The 17,993-nt window shown below is 35.8% G+C and overlaps 1 protein-coding gene across 1 annotated transcript; it reads right to left on the reverse strand.

The window, feature by feature from the left end:
• Positions 1-405: 405 nt before the first annotated feature.
• Positions 406-17,869, reverse strand: LOC149068104 (uncharacterized). Its single transcript, XM_089251773.1, has 12 exons — positions 17,638-17,869; positions 13,596-13,667; positions 13,226-13,308; positions 11,996-12,057; positions 9,882-9,979; positions 7,824-7,931; positions 7,037-7,093; positions 6,719-6,781; positions 5,076-5,338; positions 4,286-4,477; positions 2,392-2,554; positions 406-645 (listed from the first exon to the last, which is right to left on the reverse strand). The coding sequence occupies exons 1-12, from the start codon at positions 17,740-17,742 to the stop codon at positions 553-555; spliced, it is 1,359 nt and encodes a 452-aa protein (XP_089107899.1). The 5' UTR covers positions 17,743-17,869; the 3' UTR covers positions 406-552.
• Positions 17,870-17,993: the final 124 nt, after the last annotated feature.

The following is a 17,993-nucleotide window of genomic DNA, read 5'->3' on the forward strand; positions in this document are numbered from 1 at the left end:
TATTGTCCAACGTTCCCAGGGCATGTAAAAATTTTGACCAGGCATGTACTTTTTCCAACTACATGCACGGCGCTTGCATATAAAATATTGATTCATGTAAAATAATCATAGGTACATATAACAGGAAACGCCATCAGAAGGTACAAAATTACATGATCAAACAATCCTATAATGGGTAGCAAGTATTTTTGTACGCTATTGTCTTAGTCTCCTACAGAAAAAAATGAAAATTTTTGATAAATACAGTGGAATTGCATGCAAATAAAGGTCCACCTATCACTTTCCGAGATAGCGTAAATAGGTTTCCGAATGATTACGGTTCATGTTACTTTTCTGTAACACTCTTTAAAGTTTCTGGGTTTAATTTTGTGACACCTGTTTATTATATAGTAAAAAGCCAATAGAGACAAAAAAATGCATTTATTTGAGTTTCACAGATGTATTTTTCCTTTCTTTCAAACTTTGCCTAACTTACAAATTTACAATTTCATCACCACAAGTTCAAAACACGAAGACAAACGGGACAGTCAGTTACCAGAAAAAGTGTTTGTCTCACTTTGTACTGTGATAAAACTTAATGATTTGTTGCAATTGGTCAAATGCACTATCGATGTCTCGATTGCAACCCGCTATATACTCCAACATCTGCAGAGAAAGAAAAATTGAATGACAATAATAAAATTTCTACTAAAGTTCGTGGAAACACATAGAACAGTCAAACTCAGTTACAATGACCTCAGCTTTAAAGTCAATAATTGGCCGTTCCCGAGTGATTCCCATAGAGTTAATGAATAGGGCTCCGATTTTTATGACTCAATCGAAATTCTCTAACCAATGTTTAGTTTCTTCTAAGAAATATTTGAAGAAAGTACTTGGCAAAGTTTTTCTTTTTTTAATTTGGGAAAAAATACCAGATGGAGCAATTTTTTCCCCATTAATATCACTTAAAGACAAGACTGAAAAAGGCTTGTCATAAAGCAAACATCTAGTTCCTGCAATCTTGTTTGTTTCTCAAGCCACATTACAATGTTGCTGCACATTAAAAATTGGTTTTGTGCTGGTACCAGGATTTAAGCTAGTTGTATTTTTTGCAAAATGCGAAAGTGGTAGCCACTTTCGCAAAGATGCATACAGAAGGTACAGAACGAGTAGACATCCAACCATCAATCATTACATTATCATTGCAGCATTTTGCTGAAGCTTTTTTCGCTTTTTTGCAAAAGAAATTTTTTATCCAACTTAAACCCTGGCTGGTACCACCGGTCCTCCATTCAAGTAGAGCACAAATCTGGTCTACAATCATTGGGCAATTTTTTACCATTTTACTTTCCCCCCAGGTGAGTTTATCCGAAAGTGTATGTCTATACCTAATATATACCTAACTGCTTATGTGTGTGTGTGTGTGTATGTATGTATGTATGTATATATATATATATATATATATATATATAGTGTTGTGGTTGAAGTTTGTGCTGCCATCAGTATTTCAAATGTTCTCTAATGCTTGAAAATAAAATGCTTGGGTATTTGTAGACAGGACAACAGGAAGAGGGCAGGGGTGTCTGGTGCTCCTGGAAAATTTCTCTGAATCTTCTATCTCATTATAACTGAGTTTGACTGTGCATAGATATTTGAAGCAGTTACATAATGTGATATTGTGATCATAATTTATAGTGATCTTGCAAAATCTTATCTTTTTCTCCAAAATACATTAAATTTCATTGAAGCCTGTGTCTGTTAATATGAGATACCCCTTAATGGGGAGTGTCTGTTATGGAAGGTTCCACTGTATTAGATAGACCTTAAAGTTGAAAAAAAATCTATATTTCAATTGGTAAAAATCAAAATTGTGCATTATGGATGCTGGTAAGTTCAAAAGTTTTGCAAACATTGCTTCTCCTAGTTCTTCATGCAACATTCAGCATGGGACTGCCCCACATTCCTTCAATTTATTTACCTTGTTTAGATTGCTTCATGAGTTTTAAGTCATCTGCTTGTTTTGAACATTTTTTTCTAATGCTTCAAATTTTTCAAAAATCACAAATTCTATGAACCCATCGATGCTGATGTGTCATTTTTGTTGAACAGCTTCATCAACAAAGCTTTTTACAGCAAACTTTTTTCCCGAACAACAACAAAATGGTTGCGTCATTTTGATTCATACACATAAAGATTTAATCAGACACCCAATGCTTTTTGTTATTGATTGCAAAACCACCTGTTGATGATTCTGATAACTATATTTTTTCAATTCTGAGGAAAATACCCCTTTCCCTGCAGCCTCAATACAATCTTATCGAAACCACGGATTCCTAATGATTTCATATACTTTCGCCTACCATATATTTGGATCATTGAAGCATGAACTGTTAATGGCATGACAACGCCTACCCTTTTTTCCAGAGGAGCAACTTCTTCAATAGCCTTGTCTAGAATCTTTGCTTTCTCTCTCTGTCGCTCTTCTATCTCTGCTGAGATACAATCCACTTTACCTCTGAGTGCTTCTTCTTCTGTTTTGAGCGATTTGTAAGCAGATTTGGCTTTGTTTATACTCCTGTAAATTTAAAATGAATTGTGTCAAATAAGATCAGTTTATTTTGAACAAAATTAGTGGGTGGTGATTACACTTTATATTTTCCTACTCATTCAATTAACACTATTGGCCACACATGTATCTGAAAGAAACATGCACGTGAATGTTATATAAATTACTTTGTCATCTAAGTTGTTGTGACCTTCTCTACAATACTTGCCACCTCTGATGTGACTGAGTCAGTGAGTAATTGATCAAGGGAGTAAGTGAGGTTTATGAGGGAGTGTGCGAAAACATAATATACATATATTTGTATGTAAAAAAAGAAAGCAAATATGTCACTCTCAAACTTAATCGCTTACTAACTCAGTCATTCACTTCAGCTATTTCTCACTGGCTTACACACTCCATCAGGATACAACAATGGTGTAACCCAAGGGTGCTCAACCTTTAGGAGAATGTGGGTCGCAGACCGCTCAATACGTTGACTGCGAGTCCTTTCGACCTGTATCGATGCCCTGTGCTGAATTAGCTTACTTGAAAAAAAAAAAATACACTAATTTGATTGTATTATGGTGTATTTTACTCATTTTTACGTCCATTTTGGGAAAATAGAAGCTCTCAACACTTTGTTGACAGCTGCCACATAGAAGGCGATCTTTTTGTGATGCCGGCTGTCTACACTGTGTCACAACTATTTTTATTTTTTAGGAAACATGTAAAAGTTATTAAAATGGTGGGGAAATGGAATTCCAGGGCGGTGGCGTAAACACTTTTTTAAACTTTTCTCCTATGCGTAAGAATGATAACAACTTGCTTCAGCTATGCTGGAAGAGTAGGGACTGTTTTAAAATAATAAACCATGTCAACAACTGCACTCAAAGTGTTAATTGAGTGCTTTGGAATCAGAAACGACTCTTGTGATCTGGAAATGTGCCACAAGTTACTTGAGCAATCTGAGTATCACAATCACTCAAGTGATCCGAAAATGTGTCCCAGTCCGCTTGAGAGCTCTTGGGCTGTGCCACACATTGCTCAAGTGATATGTAAATATGTTGCAGATAACTTAAGTGATCTGCAACATATTTACATATAACTTAAGATCACTTAAGTGATGTGGTCATCTGAGAATGTGCTGCGAGCCCCTTAGCACATTTGTTCACAAGTCAACTTGTGTTTTTATACTCATATGTAGCTGGTGTATGAAAGCTCTTCATGAAAAACTGGTCTACATGATGTGGAACTGCACTGCAGGTCACCTAAGTGATTTGAGAATTTGCCATGAGCCACTCAAACGATATGGAACTGCACACTTCATAATAATTAAGTGATCTGTTTATGTGCTGCATATTTTATTTTCAGAAAATTAGGTTTGAGGTCACGGACCACATTTGGCCTGCAGGCCATGTGTTGAACATGTATGGTGTAGCCTATATGGGGATTTTCCAATGTGGTGAAACATTTTCTGCGGGGTAAAACTCAATGGTTTTCAAACTATGCCCCCCCCCCCATCAACATGTATCCTTGGCTCCCCAAGGAACCAAGAACAAAAAATTCAAGGATTGAATAAGCACACATCAATATCACTAGGTTGCTGCAATTCCCCGACAAAGACTGGCAATGCTCCTAGGACTGAGAAGCACAGCACACTTTGAGAACCACTGACTTAGAGGGAGACATTGATTGGATCATGACATTCATTTCTCTCAAATAATCCCAAAGGAAAACATTTTTGTGTTTGTCATAACTCACTCTTCATTCATTGACTGCATCTTCTTGACATGCTCAAGTTGTGCCTTGTGCTGTAGTTGGATTTTTGCCATTTTCTGCTCAGAAGAGTATATCTTTTCCTTCATCTTTTCTAAACTTGCGGACTTTGCTTTCAGATCAGACATTTTTTCAGAACTCAACTTGTTCAACTCGCCAACAGATGTGATTTGTTCACTATGAGAAAATAAATTTGGTTGAAACACAATAAGAATAATGAATTCACCAATTATATATTTAACTTCTCAAAAATTATTCTCAGACTATTATGTGAACGCACAGTTTAGACAGGCCTAAATTCAAATTTCACATCTAAGTAACGTCAACAGGTTGAAGGCTGTAGCCTTAAAAAGTGTGGGCTCACTACATTCTAAATCCAGATGTATAAATTTAGTACATGTAACATTCAAAATGTTTGCACGCTTCTCTAGTTATGTATTTACATATGTCTTTCTGGTCACATCTATACTTGTGGAGGGGGAAGGGGTGTGTGTGTGTGCAGTCTTTCGGGTTCAGGTGCACATAAGGATATTCTGGTTTGAGCATTTCAAACACACAATGCCATAAATTTAAAAAAGAAATAATCTGGTTATAACCATATTATTTCTTTTTCAAATTTATGGTATTGTGTGTGTTATACAATGTATATAAAAACAATTTATAGGAATCAGGAAGAAGAAATAAATATGAAATCATTTGAAGGTTGGGCAATTATTTCTAGGAGCTGTATGAACTAATGGTAAAGACCTCACGATCAAATTACAACCATACACACCGGAAAAGCTGTAGGGTTTCAATGAGCTTCATCACGTCCGATATGGTTCTTTCTATGGAATCCATCTTTGTTCGAACAGCTTCTTTCTCCTGGTATTTCTCTTTGACATTTTTCTTCGCATCCAAAATTTTCAGATCTTCTTCCGCAACTTTCTGTTTGAGTTCTTCTATCTCATTTGCAAACCTGGTCGGGGATGGGAGGATCTGATTTTCGAGCTCCTCCAACTTCTCTTGTTCCGAAACAATCTTCAGATCCAGATCATTCTGGAAGAACGAATGCAAATGATTATAGCAAAGCAAAAAAGTCTTCATGAAGCTAAAACTAGTGTTTGTGGATATGCTGAGAGACTTTTTTGAAGGGGAAACATTTCTTTCATCAGGTGCCGAAGAGCTGTAAAGGATAGATATGCCTGGCACTGATTAGCTCCCTTCAAAGTCTAGTGGTGATGGCTTATTGGGGTCATTTCCAGTCTGACTCTTGTCTAAGTCACATCTTGATTTTCTGCTCCATCTAAGATGTAACCTTAGCAAGATCAAGAGTGGAAATGACTCCAGAAAACCAATCATCATCAGACCGCAATTGCCAAACCAGTCAATACAGCTCTTCTGTACCCGATCAAACCTTAGACATGTATATTAAGTAACATATCAGCATAGTACTTCTTGGAGATACAACAAGCATATCTAAGAAACAAACCTCACATTAGGTACATAAACAAAGCACATTACTACATGCACCAATTCATTAGAAGGCCCACATAGGAATGTATCAGATTCATGTGCCGTGTAGTAGAAATAGTCACATTATTGAATCTCTGAAGATTTTCACCACAAATCTGGATGAAACATCAGGACAAATATCCTGGAACATGGCCTACGAGCCCAGAAATTGAATATATATAATTGAACATCACCCATGAAAACCAATATTTCAATATTTTAATCACCAACAACTTGAAACAGAATATAAATGCCTTATTTATTGGTAGATACCATAAATACTGGTTGGTCAGAAAAACCATTGCCAATACACAAGCCTCTACCCTCTAACGGCTGAAATTTGAGATATAGGTGCTTCGCAGTATGCACTCGAGAAAAACAAAAACATAGCTCTCACTATTGCAGTTACAGCAACAAAATTTCAAGAAATTCAAAAATGCATTGCAAGGTGATTGTGGCACAGTAAAAAACCATAACTGACATTAGAACGGTCAGTATGTGTAGCATGATAAATGGTGATGCTATACACAGACCACTGCAGGAAGTCCCTCATAAGGGGTTAGCACACCAACTCCTTGATGAGATCTTTGTCTGCATCCTGTGCCGCTATTTATAGTGTTACAGGTACTATTCTAATGCCATTCATGGTTTTTCACAGCATGATCCCTTAGCAATGCATAAAGACAAGTGTTGCCATTTGAATTTTTTTAATTTTGTTGTTGAAATCATAACCCCAGAAAAGCTATGGTTTTGTTTTTCTCTTCATGCTTGAGTGCATGCTGTGAAACACTAATAACTCAAATTTCATTTGCATTCATAGATTTTTGTGACCACTAAGGGCTGAATTCAAAATATTGGCAAGGTTGTTTTATAACCACCCTGTATATTTAATATAAATGTCACAAGACGAATGGCTGTACTCACTATTTCTCTTTGCTCATGTGCAATTTCTGTCTTTACGTTCTGGTGCATACTCTGCAGAGATTCCTGAAAAAATTAAGAGAATTATAAGCAAATGTGAAAAAAAAATGTTATGACACACACTCAAAATGTCACGAGCACAGAAAGAGTAACAATCTACCATGTTATCAGAATTGACTAGAAATGGCAGGCATTTTAAAACACATAAGAAACTAGAATGTCAATATGAATGACTCAAACGAATTAATACAGGAATGATTTTTAAAATTGCTGTTTAGAAAACAAATCAATATGAAAGAAAATATCAGAACACAAACATACCCTTTCTTTGCAATAGCGGTTGAGTTTCTCTTCCTTTGCAGCTTTCTCTTTCGCAAACTGTTTTAGCAAAAAAAAAAGAGCACATCAACCAATTAAATAAATTAGGAATTTGTGTATGAATATAAAAAAATTTAATAAAAAAAAATGATATAAAAAAATTTTGGGGTCCTTCCAAGTACAGCTGATCCTCATTATAACGATCCCACATTATAGAGACCATTTCATTACAACGACCAGTAGAATAAGTCCCAAACGTTTTCATATAACGACTATCATATAAGTTTTTCTTTTGATATAACAACCCTCCCAATATAACGTCGCTTTCAATGAGACGAAAGGGGTTGTTAAATTGAGCGTCGACTGTATTACTTTATGTTCTTTTTCTCGAATTTCTGTTCCTTTCACTGAATCCCTTTCTCACTATTAGATCTGCATCTATCACAAAGATCTGAAATCAGATGGACTTTTTCTTGGGAAAATTCTTTGGGATATCTCTCCCCCCCCCCCCCCAAAACAAACATTCTTGACAATTATGGTTGAAATACAGGAGGTATTTTAAAATTCTTGCAGAGTCCATTCAGGCATCTACCATTTTTCGCTTTCAATATGTAAGAGAAATGGCAGCACTCTGAATTCAAAATAATCATAGCTCTCAGGTCACGAATATGTTAAGGGACACACACATAACACTTTCTGGCACAAAAAAAAACCAATTGATAAAATTACTCCAAGGACTGTTTTTGAGATTTACATGTAGTTTACTTTGTAGTAATACATATTCATTTACCTGCTCTTGCTTATCGACATCCACTCTGTTTCCTATAATCTCTTGGTATTTCTCCTGTAAGCCGATCAAGTCCTCTTTCAGCTTACTTTTGTACTTATTCTGTTCTTGCTTTAAGTAAAGAATGAAAATCTATCAGCGACTATCATGATTTTATATCCAATATACAAACTCAAACATACAAAATGATGAGATTTTAAAAATATCTTCAACAAAGAAATTTTACTTTACATGATTCAAATATACAGTTTTTTTCCACTGTATGCCTCTAGGGATGGAACAGCAATATATGATTGATAGAGTAAAATTTTATTATAGGGTGCATGATTGCATGTGTATTTCAAACCTGCAAATTATAGAGGGAGAGAATTTCAGCCCAATTCAATTGATAGTAAATTCATCTTTTTGGTGATGTATCCAGAGTTTCTAAATTATACTAAAAAAAAAAAGATTTGCAAATCGGTAATACATAGAAAAAAGATTGGAAATTCAGATCTAGACAAAACAAATTGAAAAGATCTGGAGTACGACAGATACAACACACTCAAGCCTCGTTTACATGAGCCAGATTGCAGAAGAATGAGGGGTGAATATTAACCTGCTTGGTAACTTTTTTCCCTCGCAGGGAAAAAAAAAGGCGTAAGAGATTTACACCACCTCTTTTGGTGGGACTTTAGGTTTCACACCCCTTTCCCATAATCTTTTGCACTTTTTCTCCGGTTGCTAGGTGAAGAATACCAGGATACCCCCCCCCCCATGTAAACAGGGCTTTGAAACCTGGAATGCTACCCCTTAACTTTAATGTAACACAGCGGAACTTGTAAGCCGTAGAAATAAATTATGAAAAAGTTATTCTGAAGCATTAGAAAACTGAAAATGATATTTCTTAGAGATCTATTCACACAAAGGGCATGGCCAGGCCCCATTTCAAGAGATCTGTCCTCATCTCTTAAAAACACATTAGAATCAGATTCTGAACTGCACCTGATGGGTCTGAGTGCATAGGCACAAAGAATATTTTTTGAACTGAGACGAGATGTAGTACTCTGAATGAAGATGACTACTGATGTGCGTGTTAACGGATCTTAAAACTTTCTTCAAATAAAAATATCAAAACAATAATGAATGCCCAGGATGGAACCCAAAAATCTGCATGAGAATCTGTTGCAATAGAAACTTCTACACTGTTTAAGTCTGATTTGACATGACTAGATTCACTTTGTCTCCCATCTATCTTTACACAAATAGTCGCAAGTTATCAAAGCATAGCATTCCCACTCCATCCTAACCAAATTCTTTTTTCTTCCAAACTGTATGCATCGCCCATCTCTAAAGGGGACGTTCTACTATTCCAGTGGCATCACAGGGAAGGGGGGTAATAAATTGTCTTTGTCTGATACAAACCGCAAAATGGTTCAGGAAACCATTTTAAGGGAAAGGAAAAGTTAAGTCACTTTCGTTGCTTCACTTCTTCTGACATGGATCTAAAAAGTTGCATTGTCCCTAAAGAAGTTTCACTTCAACAATATGCCCAATCTGCGGTATACAGAGGTGCAGTTCACACACACACACACAATGGGGGTTCTACTGAATCACACACACATACTGAATGAATGAACGCCAGGGTCTCTGCCACCGGACTTATCCAGTTGCCGAGATCTCTTCCAGCCCAGCTTCGTGGCAGAGTCTGGAACAAAGTGAGTGCACCTAACAGTCTGAGTGTGTAGCTAGTGTTGTGTCTGATATTTCAGCGCTGCCCTCTATACTTCAAATTGTGAGTGAAGTGTAATGATTGAATATTTGTAACGTTGTAGGCCTGTTGCTCTCTGTGGCGAGACTTTTTAACGGGGAGATCGGCTCGCATTCGCGCCTTGAAGTCACACACACACATACTATGGATAAATGGAAACATTCAAAAAATTTTCATTTGGGAAAACAAATTGCAATGAATCCAATTACCGATTGCTTATATATGGTTAAAAATAATAGCAGTAAAACTTACAGCTTGGTGAATGACAGCTTATAAACACATAACAAACATTAATGAAACAACCAACATACACATTTTGCTTCGACATCTCTGTATCGCCCTATTTTCAGAAGAACGTGTTTCCACAGAACCATCAGATAATACAGTATCTTTTTTGTCCGTTTTCTTTCTGTATTGAAATACATTATGTAGCTAATTAATACACAATGCAATAAATAAATTGCAAAGATGCAATAAAACTTCAAAAGAATAATGGTGCAGCAATTGTTTCTGATACACCATTATTTTATTGAGCGAGTCTCAAACAGTGTGATACATTCAGGGATGCCACCAAATATTTTAAAGAAAGAATTATGCCTCAAAATCAAACAAACACAGTGAAGTATTTTCCATATACAGTAGACTCTTGCTAATCCTCCTCCTAATCAGATCATGGCTCGCCGCTGTGTCTCAATGAAGAGATTTTAGCAAGCAGTTGAAGACCTGGGCTATGTGTGTATGTGTTGTGAACCTAACGTGAGGTTTGTTTCTGTGTAACGCTTGTTATAGTGCTGCCATTTGCCACTCTTGCTAATCCAGCACACATCAGACCAATGTATGCCAGATTACAGAAATCACCGGATTACTGGAAGTTTATTGAAAAAGCCTACTTAAATAATGTAAACTTCTGCCTCCAGACATGGAGTGGCAAGTTTTCCTCTTCTATGCTCAAAGAAAACACATCTAAAAATGCTGGAATCATTAGATGGGGCCATGGGACTAGTGCATGGCCTTATTATTGAGAGTCTACTGTATATATGAGAATTTCTGTGGGTGCTGTGAACATAGAAAGCTTGATAATCTATCAACAAATCAAAAGAATTATCTTTAATTTGAGTCAATGATACTTGAACCATTGCCTCAATTTGTTTGTACAGAATGTTCCCACACACAACAGACCACATACGCTTTGCAGAGCAAAAATAAAACAATAGCTACCCCACTCAGGTTGCATAAAAGGTATCCAAAGAACCCTATTACTTCTATGACTTGAGGATTCTGCAGGGGAAAATATTTATGATGTCATATCCAATGTATTGGATTTCATTTCAATGTATCCAATTTCTCGTACTTGAAAAAAAGTTACAAAATTTTGTTGAGTGCATGTGGTATCATGTTTATATATGCTCGAAAATGTCCAATTAACATACTGAAGCATGCTTGTGCCCACCAAAGAATGACTCACTTGGACTTTAGACTTATGGGTGGGTGGTCCCACAGTACCTAGCACTGCGACCAGAGGTCTATTGTACTATTATAACATGACTCAATTATATTGTTGAATATCATCAACGAAGGTGAATCCAACATTAAAATTAGCAATGAAGTCTATTTTTTGTGCATTTTGATAAAATAGTTTATTGAGATGACACCATATAAATAAAATCTAAAAGATCAGAATGTACTCCGAATTGGATGAGATTGTCATATCAGTAGTTCAAACCTGTAAAATAATGGTTGCACTGATTTGACAAACTGGAGTGAATTGTGAATCTTTAACTTATCATTGTAAAAAGTTTTCTCGTTGTCCCCATCCAATGTAAGGTACCACCACTGCTAAAAATCTGTCCTTACCAGGACCAGACTTAGACAGGTTGGAAGGGTTTTAGAAGCCACAAAAGGGGGAATAAAAATATTTTGATTACATTTTGTGACTTCAACTTATTAACCAAGTAATACCTTAATTAAAATTCAGTTCAGGATAGAGAAACCTCTAACATTCAGACATTGAGCCACCTGTCTTAGGGTTCTGACGGAACCCCCTTTCCCCAAGCCAAGAAGGATGATGCAGGTGGATCTAGTGTACTAGACGCTAGACTACAGGGGGCACTAAATTTTTCTTTTAACCATTTATTCAAAATTACATGAGGGAGGTGTGCGTTCATTTAGTCTGTTCAGTTGGTTAGCATTTAAAAAAAAGTGGTAACAGAAGTTGTCTGCTAAGCCTATAGAATAAAGCTTCACTTTCCATTAATGGACTCTCTCCATTAGTGGACAGAATTTTTGGTCTAATAACAAGAGGTTCTGGGTTATATTACAAATAGTGTGGACATTCATTGAAAAATGTAGATCCACACTGCTAAAAGAAACCGCACACTCCCAAAATATTAATTTTGTTATACATAGAGATTAAAATTTACATTACTTGGCTCAGTGAGGTCCTTGATGCCAAAGTCGGTAACGCCAGCAATTTCCATTATTTGTTTTCTATGAGTGCAAGAAAAGAAATGAATGAGCTAAAACATCTAAAATATTTATATATGTAATGTTGGAAAAATAAAATACAGTGGTGCCTTGCAATTCCACGTTGCACGTTTAAACTCTCAAAATCCTGGGGCTTTCTTTTTAGATGGACATAAATGAAAAATATTGTGCCATAATTTGACAGTTTCACATTTCTACACTAGTTTGGCAAAGGATTAGTGTCAAATTGTGAAATGTCATTGTAATACGCTTCGGAAAGTTACAGCTTGAAAAATTGTCAAATTCATATTGACGACCCAATTCAAAAATGCAATAGCTCACAAAATCACATTATTGAATTATGCATCGTGCCATGACAATGGTAGAAAATGCCACTACATATTGTATTTTATGGGCATCTTTTTATCAGCCATCTCGTTGGGCATTTTGCCTGTTGTGGCGTTGTATTTGTATTATGCAGTAGAATCACATTTCTGTGATTAGGATTGATTTTTACTCCTTTCACACCTTCACAGCCAGCATTCATCAACCAAGTCAATGGTATTTGATGCTCTATCATGTCTTCTTCAGTTGTTTACAATGGTCCCATTTTAGGAGTACTTCAAATGAATTGTTTATAAAGTGCACATGCAGTTATAGCAGCAATAGTTGATAATGATGTCATCATAGCCTTATCAGGCATGTGCAATATGTTTTATGCAGTTGGGTTGGGCAAAGTGGGATATGAACTATTTATTGAACGCACAAGGGGTGTAAAAGACTCCAATAATGAACCTGGCTGATGGGATCATTGCTCTAATTGCAGTTCATGTTAATGACACATAGAGCTCTCACAAACTACTGTTTCAGAGATGCTGCAATCTTTAGCCGGAAACCCAGCAATCTATTTTTGAAAATTTGATAAATTACTTATTCAAACTATGGCAGTAATGGCTGATTCACATTTATGATATTTATATCTCAAATCGCATCATTCCCATGAAAAAAAAAGCCAGCTTGCGACACAAGCCTTATTTCGTTAGATATGTGTTGAGAGCTGGTACACTGTGTCAATGTCGAAAATTAGAGATGGTCACACTAATGTGACTCAACTGTGTAAAAAATGAAACATTACTTTGAACCATAGTATATATGGTTTCTTGAAACCATAGATCAAATTCATCAAACTTACGCCAGAGAGAAAAATGTCATTAATGGCAGAACATCCTCAAAACTCTCCTTGTGCTCAATCACTAGATTAGCTTTCCATGGTTCCTGGAATGCAATTCATGATGGAATTTAGCTTCATAAATGAACATTTTGATTTCAAATTAAACCATTTGAATAAGGGTACATAGAAGAATTTAGGAAACGAGAAAACATAATGTATAAACTTCTGGCATAGCAGGAATTACCAAACCATTGATACACGTATCATTTAAATTAATTCACAGGTTCTTTCAGTAAAATGTAACCATGATTCTTTTCGCCATTGGTTCATTTACCATTATTTTTTTTTCTACTTAAAATGCAAAATTTAATAATATAAAATAGAAATTTACCTGTCGAGCAGCATCCACATTCAACATCATGTCTTTCATCACACATTCGAAGATACTCTCCATGAACTGGGGCTAAACAATGACAAAAAATAATAATAGTAATTGAAAAGCCGAGAACAGAGCAAAACTATGAGAAATAAATTGATACATAAACATAAATCCAATATTAAACCATACCTCTCATAAACATTGACATGCTGTTACATTAAGATCCAAGAAATTTACTTTTCTAAGTTTTGGAATTAATGAAATATTCAGTTAATCAATGCAATTTTTTATGCGCATCTTTTTTCAGCCACTTTGTTTGGCATTTGCCTGTTGTGGCCAATGTATTTATATAAAGGGTTGCCAAAACAAGCAAATACCAATTCAGCTTTCACAGTTGTTGATTTCAGCAAAACAAAGCAAGTTTTCAGGTTGACACTTATAGAAAACTAGCTATAATACCCGGCGCTGCCCAGGTTTTTGTTCAGTGAGGCTTTTTGGATCACGTGATATCTCCCTCTTTCTTTGAGAGATATGCAAACTGTGTCCAAGTTAACCAATATGGCGACTTCTTGCGTGACTTCATGAAATAAACAAATCATCTAGATTTAAGGAAACATAGAAACAAATATATATATTTTTTCTTTTTTAAGGGGCGGTAGGTATTTCGATCTCCTTCCCGAACTTCAAGTTACCCATCTGCCTGTTTCTGCTTCCAATAATGCTTAATTAAAGCTGTGGAATTTCTTCGATGTACTTTACGGACCCATAATTGATTCTAAAACAACCTAAACTATATCAATTCATGCAGTCGAATATCAAAATACAATATGGAGAAATTAATTTTCATGCTTGAGAAGATATAAATAAAAACTTGAAATTAATGTTATTTTGCATAGATATCCAACTCAAAAGTAGGTCCGGATAATTGTTTCATATTTAACCTTCTGGCTGCTCATCCCGCGATTTCCACTGGCAAACAAATGTAGCAAAATCTGCTCATCCCGCGATTTCCGCGGGCATGTGTTTTTCCTTCCTTTATTGAGAAGCGCATCCCGTTTTTTCCCCGTTTAACCACTGAAAAAAATTATATACAGTATTAGACGTTTCATTTACGTTTTGGCCAACAGATGTCGTTAGTTGTCCAATAAATTGCGGCATTTGAAGGCACGTGGTATTACCACTCAAACTTCACTTTTTGAGTGAAAAAAATTACGCAATTTTTGAAGCAATTTCGGTCCACAAATTGAGCAGTCAGAGGGTTAATCTCCTGGGCTTCGTATATCTCTAAGCGAACTCAATATATTTCAAAAATCGAGAATTCAATACAATTTTTAAAATTATGGATATGACAGAAAACACCACCAAATTTTCGCATTTCTACAGTGAAATCGGCAATTTTAACACTGATTTCTATGAGGATTTTCACCCTTTTCCTGGCCCTCAAAGCGATGCTGATGATGATTATGACATCTATTCAAAACGCCTCATTACTGGGAGTATTGAAAATGTGGCCAACCATTATAAAGGCATAAACTATTATACATATACATATGCTAACAGAATTAGAGAAGTGACAAACCATTGTAAAGGCATAAAACACGTCTGAAACTCATTGCTAGGGAACCACGGTAACCAAAGTAAACGTTCGGAAAGTAATTGTTGAGACTCAAAAACCATTGTTGCCCAACAGTTTTTACCCATTTGGGGCATTTGCCCCTGCTTTGACGAAATTTTAAAGTAGCCTATCGTTCAAGTCGGGTCCCATTTGGTATATATGCAAAATTTGGCGACGATCGATCTAAAATTGTAGGTTTGTATAGAGAACACACACACAGACAGACAGAAAATCAATTTTATATATATATAGATTAACCAGGGTGAGTGTTCATTTAGGCACTTTCTCCCGTAATTTTTAATAGACTAAGGTAAAATCAGTACCCTTCCTGATCCGGCGCTGGATCAGGAAAGGTGCGGATTTTAATTTATAAGGATTTTACTAAATTTGTTTAAACAAAGTTTATATGCCTAAACATAGTTATAGTGACTCATGATTGGTCACAAAATATACTAATACATTGTATAAGGAAAGTACTTGGCGAAATTTCCTTTGGTGGTTGAATAGTATTTTTAAAAAAAATACTATTCAACCACCAAAGGAATAGTATTTTTTTTAAAAATACTATTTAATTACAGCTGAAATCTGCTGTGGTGTAGTAGGTAGAGTATAGGCACTTACGATGAAGGTCGCAGGTTCGAATCCTGTTTAATTCACTTACGTTTTTTTTTCAACCCTTCTATTTTTGTTTTTTGACGATCTTTGATTTATTTTTCTTCATTGTAATATATTTTTTTTTAAACAGAGAAGTACTTTCAAAACAGACAGAAAGTGTGAATGATTCTTTTTTCTTTTTTTTAAGAGTTTATCAGACAATCTTTCAGAGTATTTTGATGCAAAAAAAAATTACTTTCTTTGAGAAATGGATTTACCTATAATTTTTTTTCTCTCCAACTGTTTTTCATTTTTTCCTGCTGCTATTCACGTTGTCAGCGCTGATAGCTGTATAAATTTTAATTTCAATAGAGAAACTGTAATTTACTCAGAATAATGCGTGGCTGCATAAAATTCACAAGCACAAATTTTCGCCCACTTTGAAGAAAACTTGTTCATTATGTATTCCGTGTATGTAAATATATTTAACAGTAACAGAATTTCAAGGAAATAGAAACCATGGCAATAAACTTCCATGGAGAAAACTCATGATTTTTCCACTGGAATTTAAATTGTTTTGTTTAGAAATCATTGATAGCTATTCTTTATAAACTTTTTTTAAAACTATATTCCATCTTTACAAAACAAAACGCAGAAAACAAGCAGAGATATTTAATCTGCATTGAGATAATCAGCAATTTTGCTAATGTATAAAAATTTATTACAAAGTGGAGAATTTATTATCGCATTGTTAAAAAAAAATTGTTTCATTTAAATGCAAGATTTTTCAGTTTCACAGTATCGATGTTAGCGAGTTATTTGGCGGAATGCAGTTTTGTCCCAGAAGCGGCGCTTCTCTTGACATTTTACTATATTCTTTATTTATAGCAACCAATCACTGAGTGGTAATTCCTCTGGTAAAACTAGGAATGAAAGCGAGGGTTTTCCTAGGAGCAGGGTTTTTTTTTGTGTAGCCACCGATGTGAATCGCCAGCACGACACGTTGTCCACTCACCAATAGAAAAAAAACAGCAGGTCTGCTTTCCTAGAAATACGCCTCACAGCAGCACAATTGGGCGACTGCTTCCGGAAGAGTCAGATGCACAGTGCGCTATCTTCTCATTCCCTCAGTAGCACACTAAATCGTTAGTATATTGGACCGGTACAACATTGCTGATGTCGTACTAGTCCGATACACTAACGGTTTAGTGTGCTACTGAGAGGTTTTTGTTCAATCATGTGCACGACAAAACAGCTGACGCACTACGGAAAACACAAACACATAGAGTAATAAAGTTACATGTTTCCACCAACATGAAAGAGTCCTATTCGGTTCAAGCAATGTAAAAAAAAAAAACCTGCTCCTTGGAAAACCTAGCTTAAGCATTGTTTGCACGTCGCCCGGGGCATGACCCATTACACTATCCTTATTGCGACCGTGTCTAACCACTCCCTTATGAGCAATCCCATATTGCAGCAATTCTCAACCTTTTCTGACTCGCTGAGCCCTTTTCAGTGAATAATTTCTTCGGCGGAGCCCTTTTTTAGTATATTATTTATATGGTGGTACCCTTTAGGCCTCTCTTTTTTTTGTTTGTTTATCAAATTTATTGATTTATTTTATTATTCTCAAGTGGCCGCGGAGCACCGGTTGAGAACCGCTGCTATATTGTATCCGTAGCTATCTACCACCAGCCCACCCTGTTCATCAATTTTTTATTATCACTCCATTTATCCTAAATTACATATTTTAAAATATTATGCATAATTACATTTACCGAATATTTTAAGAAACACTCTATTCTAGAATATTTCAAATTTGCATAGAATCGAGTGAATACTTGCCGTAGGAGAGTGAAGATTCTCTATCGTGACAGTGAAACCAGCCAGCTTTCCCAAGCAATGGACTAGCTCAAGCTCCGTCAACGGTTTCTCAGACGCTGCGGCCATTGTCACTGCGATGTATGAAACTCCCGTTCCGGCCGAAGCTTTCACCAGCGATATGAAACTCCCGTCCTGCTTTTGACACTGCTATTTATTTACGAACTTTGCCCGCCAAATTTCCGACGCTTGACTTGACTTGGAAATCGCAGCTGTCATGATTGCCCATCAAAATTTCTTTTTTTAATGAAAATGCACTGAAAGATCATAAATATGAAATTTACTCGATTTCATTGAAATAAATTCCTAATTTTTCGATT

This window comes from Pholcus phalangioides, unplaced genomic scaffold (genome assembly GCF_987345545.1).
Source record: "Pholcus phalangioides strain wild (caught in Gottingen) unplaced genomic scaffold, Ppha-v1.0 ptg000027l_1, whole genome shotgun sequence".
Taxonomy (NCBI): Eukaryota; Metazoa; Arthropoda; class Arachnida; order Araneae; family Pholcidae; genus Pholcus; species Pholcus phalangioides.